Here is a 19,470-nt window from a genome sequence, read left to right as displayed (position 1 = left end):
AAAATAACATATGACATCATATTCTGTGAGATTTTCTTTTTCGCATTGCGGCATTTTATGTCATTGTGAGTCCAGGACTACATACAAATAATGTCATTATCAGCCAAAAGTTGTTGTCATTGTTTGGTTCAATGAATCTAAAATGTTTACATGAACTGATGCATTCTGTGTTGTCACCACGTACACTAATTATGTTCATGCATTTGATGCTTTTATCCAAAGTAATGGTTTCACTTTATTTTGATGATCCCTTTAACACATTCTGTAAGTAACGTTGCACCTACATATTTACTAACTCTAATGAGAGTTTGTTGACATGTAGGTGCTGGTAGACTGGTAGGGTTAGGGTTAGAATAAGTTGTCATGTACTTGCAAAGTCACTTATAGTCAGTAGAATATCTATTGGGACACCATCACAATAAAGAGTTATCAGTTATTAATCAGACAGTCTACTAATACTTCGAATTCTCAAAAGGGAGCATCTATACATATATTTATTTACCATTATTTTATATATATATGCATGCATTCATATCCGTATATATGAATATATGCATATATATAAAATAATAGTAAATAAATATATGTATAGATGCTCCCTTCAAATTTTGTCATTAATCACTTACTCCCAAGGGCGTAGGTTTGCTTTTTATATGCAAAGAAAATAAAAATTCAGATTGAACCACTGATGGCAGATGGACTATTTTGACTATGCCTTTCATACTTTTCGGGGCCTTCACAGTGTTGTTTACTTGGCAGTCAATGGGACAGTCACAAGCCTAACGGTTTTCATCCAAAATATCTTAAATTGTGTGCCGAAGACGAACAAAGTTTTTACGGGTTTGGAACGACACGGGGGTAAGTGATTAATGACAAAATTAATTTTGAGTAAAATATACGTTTGCTTAAATATTTGTTGTTGGACATTAAATGTGACATATGTACAATTTTAATCCTTTATATACGTGTATTTTTATGATAGCAGTAACTGTAAATCAAATGTAAGCTAATACAGCCCTAGCTCAAATGAGTTAATGTGAATTCCTCTTATCAGTTAAAATGTAGTCTGTTTTCTATTATTTATTTTTATTTTTAATTCAGTGATTTGAACTTTTAATTTAGTGTTTTTAATGCTTTAAAGAGCAATTTTAGATTGTAATGTTTTAATGTTCTACTAATAACCATAAAAGGTACAGCTGTCATTAAACCTGAGAGAAAGGCTGCATGGCTAGAAACGGGTGATCAACTGAATGTGCAAGTAGCAACCATGCTAAAATGTTTTCATATGTCTTAAAAACCATGTCATTAAATCGTGGGCACAGTACATTAAATACAGTCGGTTGTAGCCTATATTTTTATTTAATTTATTTATTAAGTTTATTTTTGGACTAACAATAAAGTCAAATTATTATATGTGAGGGAATCAGTCGTAATATCATTGCATTCCTATTTGTCATTGTTAGAGGAACTCTGACTCTGACTCTGACAGTTAGCCTGCCCCGGACTAGGGCTGCATTTCCCAAAAGCATCATAAACCCAAGTACATCGTAGACCCATTGCCACCAATGGAGCTACGATCAACTTAGGCTTACGATGCTTTTGGGAAACGCAGCCCAGGTTAGTTTCCCTGCATAAGTTGCCACAGTGACAGTGAGTTTGAGCTATGGTAAATTTGCTTTTGGAAATCAAATCAAGAAACAATAAGTCAGACTAACTGAAATAAGCCTGGCTTATTTGGGAAACCTGTTTTATGAAACAGCTCCCTGGGAGTATACACTGACTAAGTGAGGGAGCTAAACAGAAACAGCTAAATGGAATAATTAACTAATGAGTAACCGAAGAAACTAACTAGGAACTCACACAGGCAAATGGGAACAGGGACAACTGTTCCCCCCGAGGAACTAAAGAATACTAAAAAATAGTCCACAGTAAACAATTCAGTCCATGGGGGAGTGGAGGGTGGAAGGAGCCAGTGGGAAGCCAGGAGCAGGAGGAGCCAGATGGTGGGCCATCCAGCCAGGATGAACCCCCATGGTGGAGTCACAGGAAGGAGGAGCCATGGTGGAGGCCTTGGAGGAGGAACCATGGAGACAAGCTGCTGCGATGGAGCTGACAAAGGTGGAGCCGAGCAGACGGAGAGCCAGGGTGAAACTGGAAGCCTGGAGGGCCGAGGCAGAGATTAGAGCCAGAAGACCATGATGGAGCTGAAGCGACTGAGGCCAAAGGTGAAGCCAAAGGGAAGGAAGAGTCAGACGGAGCCAGAGGGATGGAGGGATGAGGTGATGCCGGAAGAGTGGAATCTCATGGCGGAGGCTGGTCGACGACTGACCAAGGCAGAGCCGGAGGGTTGGAGGGCCAAGGTAGAGTCCAGGGCTCAGAGGTTGGAGGTGGAGACAGGGGATCCACACACCTAGATGGAGCTGTTGACTGGAAGGCCCGAGGTGGATCCACAAAACTGGGTGGAAACATAGTGGTCGGCAACAGGCGGCCCGCGGGCCAAAAGTGGCCCGCCAGCAATAATATCTGACCCGCACCCGTAGCCAGATTATTTTGATAGTGGCTGGTTCTGAAATAGATCTGTCATGACAGCAACAGTTACTCACAATCAAAGTAGGCTATGTGAGCGGAGCGCGAGTGGATCGGTGTGAGGAGCGAGGAGCGGATTTTTTTAAAATCGGAGCGTCATGGTTTTCACTCGCTCCAAGAGCGCTCCATCACCGCTCCATCACGAGGACAATTCATGCCAACGACCCATAATATAACTGCATATTTAGCAAGAATTCACATGTTAAACATATTTAGCTAGCTATAGAAGAAAAGGATCACTCAAATCAGAAAGAATGTGAAGGCTATGATGACTGCACTGGACATGAGCGGGAAGTTATATTTCTCAAAGAATTTATTTGTTCCTTCTGAATATTTTCAGCTGACAGCTGACAATTGCGAGTGAAAAAGTCATAATCCTGAGAACATAGCAGTCTTTTTTTCCTCCTCAAAACTGGACTTTAACTTGCAATTCTGACTTTATAACTCGCAATTGCGAGTTTATATCTCACAATTGTGAGGAAAAAAAATCAGAAATGCGAGAAAAAAAGTCAGAATTGCGAGTTTATATCTCACAATTTTGTGGGGAAAAAAGTCAGAATTGTGAGATAAAAAGTTGCAATAATCTTTTTTTATTTTTTATTCAGTGGCGGAAACGGGCTTCCATAGAACTGTGATATTTCAAACATAGCTACTGAAATACTTTAGACGTGGAGCGTTGCTTCTGACATCAGTGAACGCGGAGCAGAGCAGGAGCAGGAGCAGGAGCAGAGTGATTATTAAATGTCCGGAGCACGGAGGGGAAATTGTTGACGCTCCACTCTGCTAACATACTCTGATCGGACATCGCCACACAAATATGGCTTTTTGTTAATGACTGTCGCAGGATTTTACACAGAGTAACAGCTGGTCTGTCACAGGCAATTCTGGTTGCATTTTTCATCAATTAATATCTTAAATTATCCTTTGGATATGTTCTGGCCCGCCATCTAGTGGAGAAATCTTTTTTTTTGACCCGATGCCAATCTTGGTATTCGGCTTTGTTTCAATCAGTCTTGATTCTCATTATAGCTGAAGACAAAACATGTTTCCATCTCGCTCTAGGAGCCTCACAGCTTCACTGTCTGAAAGCAATTATATCTAGCCGTGCTTTGACAAGCAGCTCACTGGTTTTGCTTCTTTTCCATTAATGTCTGAAACAGTCATGATTTTGGCTTGGCTGCTGTAGAGCAAGAACGAGATTTATTCAGTGCTGCGGTTTGAAAAGTATTTTGGCTGGAGCAGTAGATGGGCTCACGTCCACCTCTGCTTTGTTTCTTTCCTCTCTGGATCTGCAATAAAAATAACACTTTAAAGGAAGAAACACCACTCGATTTTCATATTTTCTGAAACCATATAGGTGGTGCTTGACTTTGCAAAAGTTCATCACTATGACAGTGTGTCACGATGTGGTTGCTAGGGTTGGTTTGGGTGGTTTATAAGTGGGTTTTTTCTGTCTGGTATGAAAAGAGACCTGAACCCTGCGTCTCAGTGATCTTCTGCTTTCTAAATATAGCTCACATTCCTCCTTTAAGTGAAAATGGTGCGTCTGATGACTTAGTAAAGTAGCAACACAATTCTCTACAACACATAATTCGACAAGTCAAGCACGTCATTGTGTAATAGTTTGGGTCAGTTACTCTAAATGTGAGCATTATTGTTGATTCACTGATATAGAGCATGTTTCAATGCAGCTTCACTGTAATAAACAGGAAAATATCAGTGCTAATGTTATTAGCACTGATATTTATGTTATGTTATGCTATATATATATATATATATATATATATTAACACTAGCTTTTCTAATCTTTTTGTATTCTATTTGTTTTCTTTTTATTTATTATACAATTAACAAAAGCATAAACGGCCTCTAACACTAGCTTGCTCTATTCTTTTTCTATTATATCTGTTTTCTTTTTATTTATTATATAATTTTTTAAAAAACTTACTACGTGTACTGTGTTAAGCTAACTGAGACTTGTTATAGCATCATTGCTCTTTTGTAGATTTTGATTGCTTCCATTGTCCTCGTTTGTAAGTCGCTTTGGATAAAATGTAAATGTAAAATTAATACATTTTGAAACAAATTCAATTTCAGCTGTAAAGCAGCTCTACAGAAGACAACATTGTTATTATTCAGATAAAGTCAGTTCAGTGTTGATTCAGTTCAGTTTAATATGCAAAGTGAGAGTCATTAGTCATTATTCAGCTCAGTTCAATTTGAAATTTATAATATAATATACAATGGCCCGGTTTCACAGACACAGGATTAGGACATAGTTCAATCAGGACATTTAAGTAATTTTTCTAAACATGCTTAGAAAAAAAACATTACTGGTGTGCATCTTGAGACAAACCAAATGCACTGATATATTTTAAGATCAGTCAGAGCAAGTTTATTTCAGTTGAAATGGCTCAGACTTACATTTTAGTCTAGGACTAGGCTTAAGCCTTGTCTGTGAAACCGAGGGTAAATACTTTAATTATTTATTAAAATATAGTATAATTAATATATTTCATATATATTAATGCATGATGCTTGCTCTCTATAAATCTGATCAATATAAATTAATATGTATGTATATTTAGTATGTACTATTGTATTTATTTTACGTAATACAAGAAATAATGAATATATTTTGCCATTTTATATATATATATATATATGCAGAGAGAGAGAGAGAAAGAGAGAATGCTGCTTCAAGCATCATTATACAGACACTACAATATACATCTACAGTATATATAGTATGTATTGCCAGTTTGTTCAGATTGATCAGCTCTTTATTCCTCCTGAAGTAGATTATAGAAAGAAGCTTCCATAAAACATCCATGTGTACCTGCATTTAGGTTTAGTGCGTGTCTTCTCAACATAGAGCCCGAGCTCCTGGTTCAGAGGTTTCAGTGTGGCCTGTGGTCTGGGCCCGCGATGAACCAGACGACACATGGCTATCTGAGCCCCACTCAGAGGAAACGCCTCAGTCGACATCATCCACAATATACAAAACTCACAGTCCCAAAACAATGCAACAAATCAGCAAGGAAAGCTACAACACATGAAGTTCTCAAGATGATGGTTCACAATCACATTCCATGAGTTGCAGCATTTTTCTGTGAGCAGAGTATCATCTTTCAAATGTAAGTCCAGGTTAATAGCCAATCGAATAGTTCTCAGACTTTCTCAGTTGAATCCATTGAGGAGCATGCACACTGGACTCTTCAAAAGCACCAACAAACTTCTCTGAAACTTCATAAACAACTGCTAGTTAACACTTCCTAATGAACTCCAGCTATCCATTGAGATCAAAGAAAATGATCCCACATGAGCACTGACCAGCAGGACGACTGCTCCTGAGAGCTGGAAGCTGCCCTAATTCTCCTGAAGGACACCTAGGGCACAGGCCAGATAATCCTATTCCTGCTGACCCAAAGAGCTCAAATGCAAGAGATGGCCATGACAAAACCTCTACAAATGCAGTCATTGCACCATAAGTAACACAATTTCTATGGAAAGAAACACACTGAATGCATCTAATCTGCCTAATTTGATCTAATGTTGGTTACATACTGTATGTCTATGAATGATTTTGACCTCATACTTTATTCTGTTTGAACACCCAAGAAGCCCTTTGTGTTTCACATGACAAACATGAAGCTCTACATACAAACCACCAGAATGATAAAATCTAATTTCTCTAGAACATTTGTGGCATGACTGCAGTTTGCAAATTGCAAGTTATAAATCAAACATATACGCAGCTACCAGGGAACATTCTCAGAACTTTGGCTAACATTCTTAAGGCTAAAAGTATCTCCTAAATCTCTGAAACATTAGGAGTAGTGAAGAGGACTCCTAAGTCACTAAGACCAACTCACAACTATCCTAAAATGGCTGTTGCCGGCAATTTGCCTAAGAATATAAACATTTTATAAACATTTGACGATAATGAGCTTTTAAAAAGGTATCACCTTTAGGGTTTGGAGGCTATCCCAACTCCAAATTTTCCTTTGATTATATCCTTTTCATTAACCAGCTGGGCAAGAAGTAACAGCTGTTCTTGTGTCCAGTTTGGATTTATTTTACGTTTGCATGTCTTACTATCAGCCATGATTATTCTACTCTATTAATTAAAAAGCTGTTTATATGCATATCTGCTAGGAGAAGCATACATGCAAGAGGCTGACATTTAGCTGAACATATACTTGTTTAATTAGTGCACTTAACCTGTATTTTAAAATCTTTATTTGAATGTGGCAATTAACATTTTATTTTCAAACCTTATATACATAATATTGCGCTCTACAATATTTCTAGGAATCAATCTCTGACAGAGACCCCTCCCCTCCCCTATCAGCCAATCACTGTTGTGCATAATTAGTAAGCATGCTGACATCATCCATAGCAACGAGGTTAACCCAGCCCTTACTCTTAGCATAAGACTTATCTCTATTCCTTAGTAAAAGTTTGTCTCAGCAGCTTTGTGAATAGGTTTTAAGAGAAAACTCTTTTTACTGCTACTTAGGAGAACTCTTAGTGGTAAGATAAAATGTTTTGTGAATACGGGCCCTGGTCTTTAATAATGTTCTCAAAACCTCAACACAAAAGCATTATTTAAACAATGCTCAGGGAACTTTTTTTCTGAAATGTTAAATGTTATATTAATGTTCCCATAATGTTTGCAAAATGATCAAACTGAATTTTCCCTTTAAAGTTCAAATAATCAAGAAAATCAAAAAAAACTGATTGATCAGGGAACATTCAAAAATTAAATTCATAACTTTCAAAACATTCTTAGAACATTTTCAGTAGCTGGGTATTAGTGATGCGCGGATTAACTAAAACGTCACCCGAATCCGCAGCTTCAAATAAATTATGCACCCGCCCGCACCTATATTTGTGGCTGATTTAGATAACCCCACCCGACCCGCACCCGATCGTCACATTCAGGGTTCTTATGGTCATGAAAAACCCAGAAAAGTCATGGAATTTTAACACAGCAATTTCCAGGCCTAGAAAGTTTTGGAAAAATAAATAAACCCAGAAAGTTTTGGAAAAGTCATGGAAATCTATTTCACAATTCTCTGTATAATAGAATTATGTTTAATTAGGTCCTGAATTTCGGTGCGGGATTGTGCATATATCGCATTACTCATTCCCGCAGCTTTTAACTCTAAAATGAGGGAAATTACTGCAGAACATTTATTTGTCCTGCAGCCTTGTGCAGTGCTCCTGCTCATGCCATGTGTGAAATATATTGCTTTATTAGTGTAACGAGGCTTCAACAGATTGAGGATCCATTTGCAGTTTTATTGAAAACGTGGTAGAACAGACAGGGTCAATCACCAGGAAACACAACAGTAAAGGCAAGACAATACGGAATCCAGGGACGGGCATCAGATCAGGGCAGGCAGCAATAATTCAGAAATCAGTTACCAATAGCAAAGAGTCCAGGGCAAACGGCAAGCAATCACAACGAGAATAAACAAGCCAAGATAATCCACAGGTAGACAAGACACAGAAAGAAACGCTCAGAAATGCACTCAGAAAGGCAATACAAGACTTTGCAAAGTGGGAAAGACTGAGAGCTGTATAAATATTCCACTAATGCAGGTCAGGTGCAAGTGCAATCAGAGCCAGGTACGTGAGTGGGAAATAAAGTCAGGTGACAATTCGTTTGTGACAATTATCACCTGCTGACTTTACATGTCTTTACAAGTCTTTAGATCGGGAATGTGGCACACATTGAGAGGCTTAGCAAGTTATGCTGTTCAGGAAGCACGTCACTGAGTATGTGACATGCACTCACAGAAAGGCCATCATTACCCTGACATGCACACTTTTGATCTCAGCAGCATAAGTGTGTGTGAGACATTTGTCTAGTGTCGCTCCTCAGCATGTCACAACCTCGCTCTCTCAATTAGGTTAAAGGCTGAGATCATGCATGAATATTTAACGCTCCACTTTTTCAATATGTACAACATCAAACGAGGGCCTTCATCATAAAAGTGGAGAACACCAGATCTTATGTACTGTTGAATGCTGTTTTTAAAATGTAAATAATTTCTGAATTCTAAAGGTGTGGGATAAATTTGCTTTGGTTGCTTTTCTTTGATTAATCAGACAGGTCTACACCGCTGCTCTTTCTAATGGTTTTGTGGATTATTCACTGGTTAATCCCGAATTACAGATAATATGATATGGAACAACTAGGATTAAGTATTTGAGTATTTAGTAATTAGCTGAGTGCTCTGGCATTAATACACTGCATGTAATAAGGTTATACGCTCACTGACACAGTAAGTCAATGTAGTATGTTTACTGTGCAAATTGTCAGCATGCGTTGAATAGCAGGACTGTATTTGCCAAAACATGCAGTACACAAGAGAGACAGGGCGAGGAAGAACGCATCATCAAGGAGCGTTTGTTGAGCACAATGTAATGAGGTCATGTGTCAGCTATGACATCATGTGTCACAAGCTCATAGATGGGACAGTCTATAGGTTTATAATTGCTACTAATAATAGTCTGCATGCATACTATTAATAAAAACTAGTTTACAGTATATACAGAGTGTAGTTCAGTCAGCAGCACCCTAATCAGCTGGTAAAGAGTTAAAAAGAGTAAGGTCAAAGCCAAGTATACAAAGTCTGGTCTACTGGCCAAATAAAACACCTCCACAAAGCCACGTCAGGCAGCTCAGAAACAAAATGGACTAGAAAAAACAAACAAAAAGTGGTATGATTTACACTTCTAGTTTCCAAAGGTAGCCACAAGTCTGCAGTTTAATTAACTAAGTTTGCCTCAGATTTAGTGCTGAATTTTGGAAGAATTTTAAACTTTTAAAATTCATAGATTATGTCTGGCCAAATAGGACCACTGCACATCTAAAAAGAAAGTTTTAGTTATAGCTGCATACAACATATATATGATTTCCAATTCATGATTCTTAACAACAATAACGTCAGTCTTAATGTCAGACAAGTTATGAACTGGACTATTTGTTCTGACAATTATTGCATAATGAAGAGATGTGAGCTATTACTTACTGTCAGTGTGATGCACTTGAACACAGTTTGAAAACAGGAAATTTGACTTCTCAAAACACTGTAGCATGTGTGTCCTCGTGACCTACTTCTGATATAACCTGTTCAAACTATGAAAGCATCAACAGCTGAATCATGATAAAGAGCCTTGCTCGGCACAATTAAGAAGCTAACTTTCAAACTAAGAAGCCACTGCTTCACTTGTTTTCCTTATGCATCTCGTCATTAGAATTCTGGCTTTTAAAATCATTTGTTTTGCTGCAAAGTTAATTGATCATGCATAAAAGTTTGAGATCAGTAAGATTTTTAATGTTTTTCAAGGGATACTCTTCTGCTCATCAAGGCTGTATTTATTCAATCAAAAAGTATACTTCACTGAGAGTATACTTCAAAGTGTACTAAAAGTGCTACTACAAATATTTAATTAGTAAACTATCAGTATAAGTTCACTTTTAGTATAGTTGCAGTACAAGCTAAAAAGATTGATGTAAACTAGTTGTGTACTCATACTGTTATACTTCAAGTATACTTTTATATACTAGAAAGTGGGCCAATTTATTCCCAAGGAGTACTGAAATAGTACATTTACAAGTATACTACTAGTATACTGATATATACTTAAAAATATACTTGAACTTAACTTAAGTATACTTAATAAAATAAACTTGAAGTATACTACTTTTTGGTAAGGGGATGCTGTCTTTGTCCTGTTCCACAGACAGACTGAGGATGTAATTTGTCCCTCAGGCGATACGACTCTTTAACTCCTCCCAGTGAGCAGGACTTAAACTGGACTGTTCCTGTTGGTCAGCACTACTGCTTTTATCCAATCTTTTTTTGTATTTTATGGATACTTAACAGTTCATAAGCAATTGTCTTACCAGTTTAATCATCTTGTCTGCTTGTCTTGTGTTAATTGTTGCTACTGGATACTTGAATTTCCCTTCTGGATTAAAAAAAGTAACTATCTATCATCTAATGCCAAACCCCCTACAAGCTCAGTTTTTGGACCTCAGTATTACTAAAACCCTGCATACGGCCATGCCTGTAACTGAAAAACCGATGAAATTTTTAGCTAAAATTATGAGACACATTGGTCGATATAGCAATGCTAAGGGGAACTTTTAGCATCTTAATAGTGACACAAAAAGTGCTTCAGTTTTTGACACCTGCTGACTGAGAACAGGTCGGATATAACTACAAGAAAACTGAACTTAAGTGTAATTCTAGATCTAATATGTAATGCAAAAGCAATAGTTGTTTTTCATCAGATATCATTTTAGCATGTCTCTCATTCATCACTATTACAGTTTAATGGGTCATAAAAACCTAAATTTGTTAAATATGGGGTACAAGAACCATACTTGCCATAGATATTGGTGGACCATCAATTTTCAGATTAGTGCTCAATAAATATAAAGCTCAATATGTTTGAGATAGCTTTATTTAAACAAATATTACCTCAGTCATAAAACTGTAGCCTTGAAAAGTACAAAAAAGCTACTAACCAAGCTGAACCCTGAATTAATAAATAACACTGACAATTGATCAACTATTGAGTGGATTCTACAGTAGTTGCATCAAACAAGCTTTGTGCCAGCAGTGATTCATTCAAAAGGTTTAAGTGTTAAAGGTCAGTGCGAAATGTCTAACTCTCACATTATGAATCTGGATTATATTTGTGTTGCTGAGACTCTTTCTTGTGATGCTTATAGACGTCTGGAATGAATGAACCTCAGACAGCAAACTTGAGTCAATCGAGACCGATGACTCACTGCTCTGACATCACACACACCGAGCAGAGAGATATTTCTATGGTCGCTATGAGGCGTGACGTACACACACACGTCACGAGAAACTGACGTTCTTGGTCTGCAAATCTCTCTTTGATACTCATTGTGTGCTGTCTTCACATCTTGAAAGGTAATAGTGTTCCCACAACATACCACTCAAATGAGATGTCAACAATTACAACATCACTGTCAACCAAAATATTTTCCTCAGGCGTCAGAAAGTTTATTCACCATGCAGAAGCAGGTAAATGTTCTGTTTTCTGGCCTCATGCATTAAAAAATTACCCTAAACATTCATAGGAAGGATGGAAGCATGCATAATTTCAGTGCACTGTAATTGAATATTATTGAAATCAGTCAAAATCAACTGTTCAAGACTGTTGATTGGGACTTTCAGAATGCAAGACGTAGCAACAGTGAGATCTGTCAGAGAGGCATAACGTTAACTGTTCGACACGTATGCAAAGACCAGGGCAGAGGTGCAAAGAACATTGCTGAACATGCAAATGTCTCTGTAAACAGTGAGAAACTGTCTTTGTGAGTTGAATATCGCTCTCCTGCCGTGTCTAATCTGTTTTATGTGGTTTTAGCCTTTCACAGACCATAACGAGCCCAAACAGTGGCGTTTGCCATCTCAATCTGTGCAGTCTCTGCCAATCTGACAGCACTGTCTTCAAGAGAATCATGCCCACGTCTACAAGCTGAAGACAGGCCCTCCCTCACACAATCACAAGCCGGCAGACCCTCTCCTTCTGCTGGTGGTTTTCTTCCACCTCCCCCCATTAAGAGCAGCTCTTTCTCTCAGTCTGCAGCAGATCAGACCCCCATCCCCCCCGCCGTGAGCTCCTACCTCGAGTGGAGCCGCTTGCTGGCCAGATCTGAGTCCATGCTGCCCGCCGACTGAGCCATTGGTGAGCTGTAGGAGCCGTAGAGAAACTCCAGCTGCTCACTGCTTCCCTCTTCCTCTGGGGCTCTGAGCAGACGCACTTCAGTCCTCTGTGAGTGTGTGTGTGTGTGTGTTATGGCAGCTGCTGAGGAAGTGATGTATTGTGCTAATAGACCATAAAAGGCAAGTCCCTCCTCTGAGTGACGCTGGTGAGCAGGAAGCAGAGTGTGTGTGAATATGAATGTAAATGTGAATATGAATATGAATGTAAATGTGCTGCATACACACTTACACAAACATATGCTATCTCTTTTCTTATTCACATTCCCCAGCACAATTATACATTTTGTAATTTATATATTTTTACTTATCTTTATTTCATTATCTCTATCTTATTGTTATTTTTGTCTGTGCACTGGAAGATTCTGTCACTAAGACAAATTACTTGTGTGTATAAGCATATTTATATGTGATAAATCATTTTCTGATTCTCGTAGCTCTTCATGCATGTATCCAGAGAAGCATTTGGTCACTCTTGCTCTGTTGCTCTTTCAAAGCTCAGAGGACTTGAAAGTCCTGTCATTATTTACTCACCCTCATGTTGTTTAAAACCTGTATGCTGTTATTTTTATATGAAACACAATAGGATAAATTTAGAAGAATCTTAAAAAAGTAACAAAAGTTACCATGGGTACTGTATTGCATATATGTTTATGCATTCAGCAGATGTTTTTATCTACAGCGACTTACAAAAGCAGTTCACCAAAAAAGGCAACAACATTCACAATAAACTGTACAATTTATTAGACTACTATTAGGAAGATTAGGAAGCAAGCTAGAGAATGCAAAATAGAAATAGAATTATTCCAAGTGTTCTAAAGTCATGCAATATTTTTGTTTGAGTAACGGGCCCAAATTCCTTAAATCACAGTTTACCGAAAATCATCCACACAGCCAGTGCAGGTGTCAAGTCTATGGAATCTAGAATTGTGAGCTATAAACTTGCAATTGCAAGAAGAAAAAAACAGGTAGAATTCTCAGTTTATATCCCGTAATTCTCATAATTCAAAGTCAAAATTGCTAAATAAAAATTTGCGGTTACCTTTCTTATTAAATTTTTTTATTCCATAGCAGGAACAGGCCTTCATACAAATCTCATTCACATTCCGATATAAAAATTGTGTCGATGCGTTGCACCAACATTGACATCACTGATGCCAAAATTCTCTTGGTTCTTGCATTGAAATATGTGGAGAAAGAAACTGTAGAGTTACAGTCCATTAATTACAAACCACATGCATATATATATCATATGACTTTAGAACACCTAGAACAGGGATGGGCAACTTCGGTCCTGGAGGGCCGGTGTCCTGCAGAGTTTAGCTTCAACCCCAATCAAACACACCTGCCTCTATCAATCTAGTGATCTTGAAGACATTGATTAGCTTCTTCAGGTGTGTTTGATTAGGGTTGGAGCTAAACTCTGCAGGACACCGGCCCTCCAGGACCGAAGTTGCCCATCCCTGACCTAGAATATAGTGCAGAAACATACTTGTCAATATTATGATCTTTTAAAGGTGTTTTCTTAGTTCTTTTTTGAGTTTCAGAGGTGTAGTTATTGAATGGACAAACGCTAAAGATTCTACAAAAGTTCTAATTTTGCATGCCACAGAAAGGTTTAGAATGACACAAGGGTAAATTAGAACCAAATTTTCATTTTTGGGTGAACTACAGCTTTAAATGTGTTTTCAAACATTTTGCAATTTAGTTTCTTATCTTATATGTTGTGTCAGATAAAATTATAGATCTGTTATAGATCTATAATTTTACTGTATGACATTAATGTGGAGATCATTTAAACTTTGACAAAGGTTTGTATTGAGATCTAAGACTTTTAACTTTGGTATCTTTTAAAGCCTAATCCTCTCTAAAAGAGATTTCATCATTTGATGTTGTCATGCAGATCTGTTGTATTTAGTGTACACACTGCCTGAGTGTTTGTCAAACCCTCATTCATAACGCTTTCCAAACAACCCTCAACAAAAATGAGAAAAACAAAACTTACATCAAAGGTTTGGTCTGTCAACAGATGAATGAGATGGAGAGAGGACATGCAGGCTTTGATTTCAGAAGCACACATTCATCTCAGCCCTCATGTCTGACAGTGTAATCATATCCACAAGCTAATGTCACCTTGAGCTCATTTGTGTTATGATAAAAATTAAAAGGGCAAGTATTTCTCAGGAAATGGTGCCTTGCAAAGTACCTAGAGTTTTTTTTTTTTTTTTACATTTACTAACCTTAAAAAGCCAAACCATAAAACACTACATTATTACAATTTTTGGTGACACTGTATTTTGATGGTCCCTTCTGTTCACACTAAGTAATGTTGCAACTACATATCGACAAACTCTCATTAGAGTATTAGTAGACTGTCTGCTTCATATCTGCTAACTCTTTATTGTGATGGTCTCCCAACAGATACTCTACTGACTCTAAGTAACTTTATAAGAACATGTTAACTTATTCTAACCCTACCAGTCTACTAATGCTCTACTAACACTCTAATGAGAGTTAGTAGAAAAGTAGTAGGTGAAATGTTACTTATAGTCAACAGAATGTGTTAAAGGGACCACAAAATAAAGTGAAAGCCAATTTTTAAAAATCATCACATTTCTTTTTCAGTGCATGTTTTGTCCCATGGTACTGTCACTGTTTTTCAGGCTTGGATGTTTCAGGTCAGTGCAAATATGTCTAATAATGGCTTTATCTTACAAACATCATAACACAAGGAAAAGGACTATTTTAATTTTGAGAATATGCAGCGAAAGTCTGGGGTGCTTATTTCAATAAAGCCTTTTTAAGGTGCAATCAGCAATAGTTCAGCTAGCATTTAAATGCAATGCCACTGTGGTATTGGTACTTAAAGTACATGTAGACTACGTTAAGTACTGATTCCAAAATGTCATTAGACATCAACTAAACTTTCGTGAAAATATTTGTATTATATATGTTTGGGCTGAGTTTTAATTGTAATTTTATTTTTTTATTTTTTTATTTTTTTTAAACCATTTTGACCAGCAGGTGGTGATAGCCTGTGGTCTTTCAATTTTTTCAAACAGTGAATCATTTATGAAGCAATTGGTTCAGTTGATTCAAAGTTTTGAGAAGCTTTGTTTCTGTCATCACTAGTCTATTGATGTAAATTGCACTGGTGCTATTGTGTTTTAGAGAGTGGTAAATTCCTGTCAAACAGAGAAGAAGCAATTTGGGCATCACTCAGGATTTTCTCCATACAGTATCAGCCGTCTTGGCTTTCTGTCTTCAGAGTTTTTCTGCTTATTCAATTCGAAAAGATGATTCTCTTATTTGTCTGTCACTGGTAAAGTGCGATAAGTGTATTGCATTGTACAATTTTCACTCTTCACATCAGCAAAGGACACTACGCTACTATAGTGTAGATCAGGCTTTCTCAACCCTGGTCCTCGAGGGCCACTGTCCTGCAAATTTTAGTTCCAACTCTAATCAAACACACCTGAACCAGCTAATTAAGCTGTTCAGGATTACTAGTAAGCTACAGGCAGGAGAGTTTGATCAAGGTTGGAGCAAAACTCTGCAGGACAGCGGCCCTCCAGGACCAGGGTTGAGAACCCCTGGTATAGATTCTCTCTTCGGGTGCATCTTAATCAGCTCCCTAGGTCAGTAGTCAGGGCACTGATCAGGGAGTCAGGGAGGCGCAATCACAAAATCCTTTCAATGCACTGGAACTCGTGGCCTAATGGTTAGAGAGTCGGACTCGTAATCCAAAGGTTGCGGGTTCGAGTCTCGGGCCGGCAGGGATTGTAGGTGGGGGGGAGTGAATGTCCAGCGCTCTCTCCACCCGCAATACCACGACTTGAGCAAGGCACCGAACCCCCAACTGCTCCCCGGGCGCCGCAGCATAAATGGCTGCCCACTGCTCCGGGTGTGTGTTCACGGTGTGTGTGTTCACTGCTGTGTGTGTGTGTGTGTTCACTGCTGTGTGTGTGCATGTTGGATGGGTTAAATGCAGAGCACGAATTCCGAGTATGGGTCACCATACTTGGCAGTATGTCACTTCACTTTCACTTTCACTTTTTCTCCCTGAAAAATCCCACAAATAATAATCCCCGCTGCCATTTTAAAGTGCGTTCCACTTTGTGAAGTGGACGAGGGTAGTTTATATGAACAGACCCTCAACCCCTCGATTTTGACAGAGGGAGCGAGTTTGCTTCATATGCACACTTCAGGCCACTCCGCAGACCACAATGCAACACGATAATGATTTCATCACAAATCGCGTTTAATAGAGTGGTGGAACTATGATGTCACTTTGTAGGCAAAAACCCAGAAGCGAGTTAGTATTTTAGCACTTTCGGTTCCATCGTCCCAGAGTCAATGGGTTTTTTGAATGGGAGTTTGGTTAAATCCCCTAAAATAAGGTCCGTGGTTCACACAATCTCAAGATACACCAGAGGTGTTCAGCTGGGATTAGGACTTTGCTTTATGCAGACCAGTCAAATTCTTCCATACTGACTGAATCAGTCATGTCTTTTTGAACCTTGCCTTATACACAGAGGCACTGTCATGTTAGACTAGAAAAGGGTTCTGTCCAAACTGTTGCTATAAAATTAGAAGCACACAATTCCCTAGAATATCATTATATGCTTAAACATTAAGATTTGTACTCATGGAAATTACTAAAGGAGTCAAACCTGTTCATTAGAAGGGGGTGACCCAATACTTTTGGCAATATAGTGTATTTGTGTCTATGGTTAGCTGCATAATGCCGTCTTTTGTGATTGAGGTCAATAGAAATGCTTCTCTATCGGTGCGAGTGCTGCTCCTCACAGAACAGATCGTGAAAGCACTAAGCAGACAGCAGGTTTTGTCATTCATTATAACAAACGAAGTGTAGCGACGATGTAAATATTCATTATGCCGTGTAGAGAGCTGCATTAATTAAAATGGACAGTTTGAGATTGCGATGTACGGTGCCCGGGAGGTTCAGTTAGTTTTGTCATGGCCAGTACAAGATATTAATTCGTGGGAACGTCATATTATGTCGTGGCCATGAGATTGTTTTGTTTGCACATTAAACTCGTGGCCATGAGAAAATATGTCATTCTCCCAACATAAGAAGTCGTGGCCATAAGAAATGGATGTCGTTCCCTAAGCATAACATCTCGAGGCCACAATATAAGGATGTCGTTACCTCGACAAAACGATCTCGTGGCCACGACAAAACTGAAGATGGCCCCACCCGGGCACCGTAGTGATGAACTAAGACGAGTGACAGCTTTTAATGATTATAAAGGGAGTTTGCAAATGTGTAATTGAATTTATACACAGTTTTATACATTTTTGATTTTACACAAAAGTTATTATTAAGTGACTTACATTTTTGGAACACTGTTGTCTATTTCGTCAGTGAAAATAGTTCCAAACAGAGTCTGATACGCTGCGCGTCTCTAAGCAAGCACAGCTGTGTTTCCTTTATGAATGAATCTGCGTTTTCTAACAAATCTAGTGAGTTGTTGAGTCAATGACCCATTCATATAGGGAGTCATTTGCTTCGTTCCTAAACGAATCGATTGAATGAATGATTCAGTGACAAAGACGGTGACTTGCTGCCACCTACTGGCGGTTTCAGTTTCATTTTTTAAATATAAATTTATATAATATAATATTTCTATAATATTTTTATATAATAAATAAATTTAAATCGTTTAATATTTCTATATTCAAAACTTTATTATCGTAACATTGTTATTATGAAATGCATTAATGCCACCTCTTGTCTTGTCAAAAAGTCAGTAAATATTCTTTAATGCCACATTTCGGCTCTTCTGTGCCGTGAAAAGATGAATTGTTGATGATTTCTTTTGATTAGTAACTTATTCTTCCTTATTGTATCTTATTATTTTAATTATATTATTGTTTAATTAAAACTTTCGATATAAGATTATAAATCTACAATTTTTGGCACAGAAGATGACATACATTTAATAAAGCTAGAGACATTACAAAGGTAAAAAATACAAATAAAAAATAAAAAAAAAACCTTAAAGGTGTCAAATATTGCTTTATAATGGGAAGGTTAATTTCTGTCATTGATCAGTAGGTGTTCCTAATTTTTTAAATAGGAGCACAAGTTTCCTTTTAAAAACTAATTGCAAACAGTTATGCAAAGTGTGAACTATTAAATATAATCTACAAATCATGCAACACTGTACCACTAAACTTTTTTACTTTTTTACACTTTTTTATTAAACAGGCCAATTAGAGACAATTGCTAATCATTAAAAAAAATATATATATATTAAACAAAAGGGGTCATTAATGGTGCTTACATTATAACGTGCAAATTCACACTGAAATAAGTTTAATGTTATTATAGATTATAAAGGGTTTTATAATTAAATACATGCGAAAGGTCATCTAAAATTAACATTATAACAATAAAATGTTTTAAATTTTTTCCAACCTAGAATCCCCCCAGTGAATTTTGGCCATTTCCACCACTGATTGTAAGCAGTTGTAAGAGACGTTTCTGTCGCTCCTACGTTTGGAACAACTAAAATATAATCAGCAGATAAGAAATGTATGTGACTAACTGGCCAGTTTTTTGTTTATTGAACTGTTGTTAAATATCAGACGGCAATACTGTGTTTCTTCTTTTCCTCTTCGTTTTTGTGGTGTGGTTTTCTGGCTTTAGATGGCAGAATGTCTGTGGCTTGTGTTCAGAGCCTGTGGGCTCTTCTGGGGCCGTTTTGTTTGAGTTGTGACAGATCTGGGTTTTTCCTGAGGAATTCAGGGGAATAATAGGCCTCTTTGTGTGCGTTATGGATGTTTGGATAATGAATGTGTGGCTGTTCATTTCTGCTTGTGTGTCACAATCACATCGTCCAGTACACTCACTTAAATCTCTCTTAAATCTTCCGTGACATTTTCACAATGCTCCCCAATGACGCATATAGCGGTTCTTATTCAAAAGCAGGATTCTGTACAGTGTGTGTTATGAGTTGAAGTGCAGCGTTTGGCCTCTTTCTCTGTGTTGTTGTATATTGTCCACTAGAGGGGGCAATGTATCCGTACAAGGCATTATTTTTCTCTCAAAATATATTATTTTTATTATATTATT

The 19,470-nt window shown here is 37.7% G+C and overlaps 1 protein-coding gene across 3 annotated transcripts in view; it reads right to left on the bottom strand.

Annotated features, from left to right (window-relative positions):
* Positions 1 to 12,500, bottom strand: part of LOC306869746 (G-protein-signaling modulator 1-like) — a 32,851-nt gene extending 20,351 nt beyond the window's left edge. The window contains exon 1 of one of the 3 annotated variants that reach the window (XM_079416642.1): positions 12,273 to 12,500. In XM_079416642.1, the coding sequence (XP_079272768.1) occupies positions 12,273 to 12,331 (59 nt within the window). In that variant the 5' untranslated portion in view covers positions 12,332 to 12,500. The remainder of the gene's footprint in view (positions 1 to 12,272) is intronic. The other 2 variants (XM_079416641.1, XM_079416643.1) reach the window with 2 other exon arrangements.
* Between the last annotated feature and the right edge of the window lie 6,970 nt (positions 12,501 to 19,470).

Source organism: Barbus barbus, assembly GCF_936440315.1.
Source record: "Barbus barbus genome assembly, chromosome: 5".
Lineage (NCBI taxonomy): Eukaryota > Metazoa > Chordata > Actinopteri > Cypriniformes > Cyprinidae > Barbus > Barbus barbus.
The sequence above is the reverse complement of the archived record's forward strand: the minus strand, read 5'-3'. Positions and strand labels throughout refer to the sequence as shown.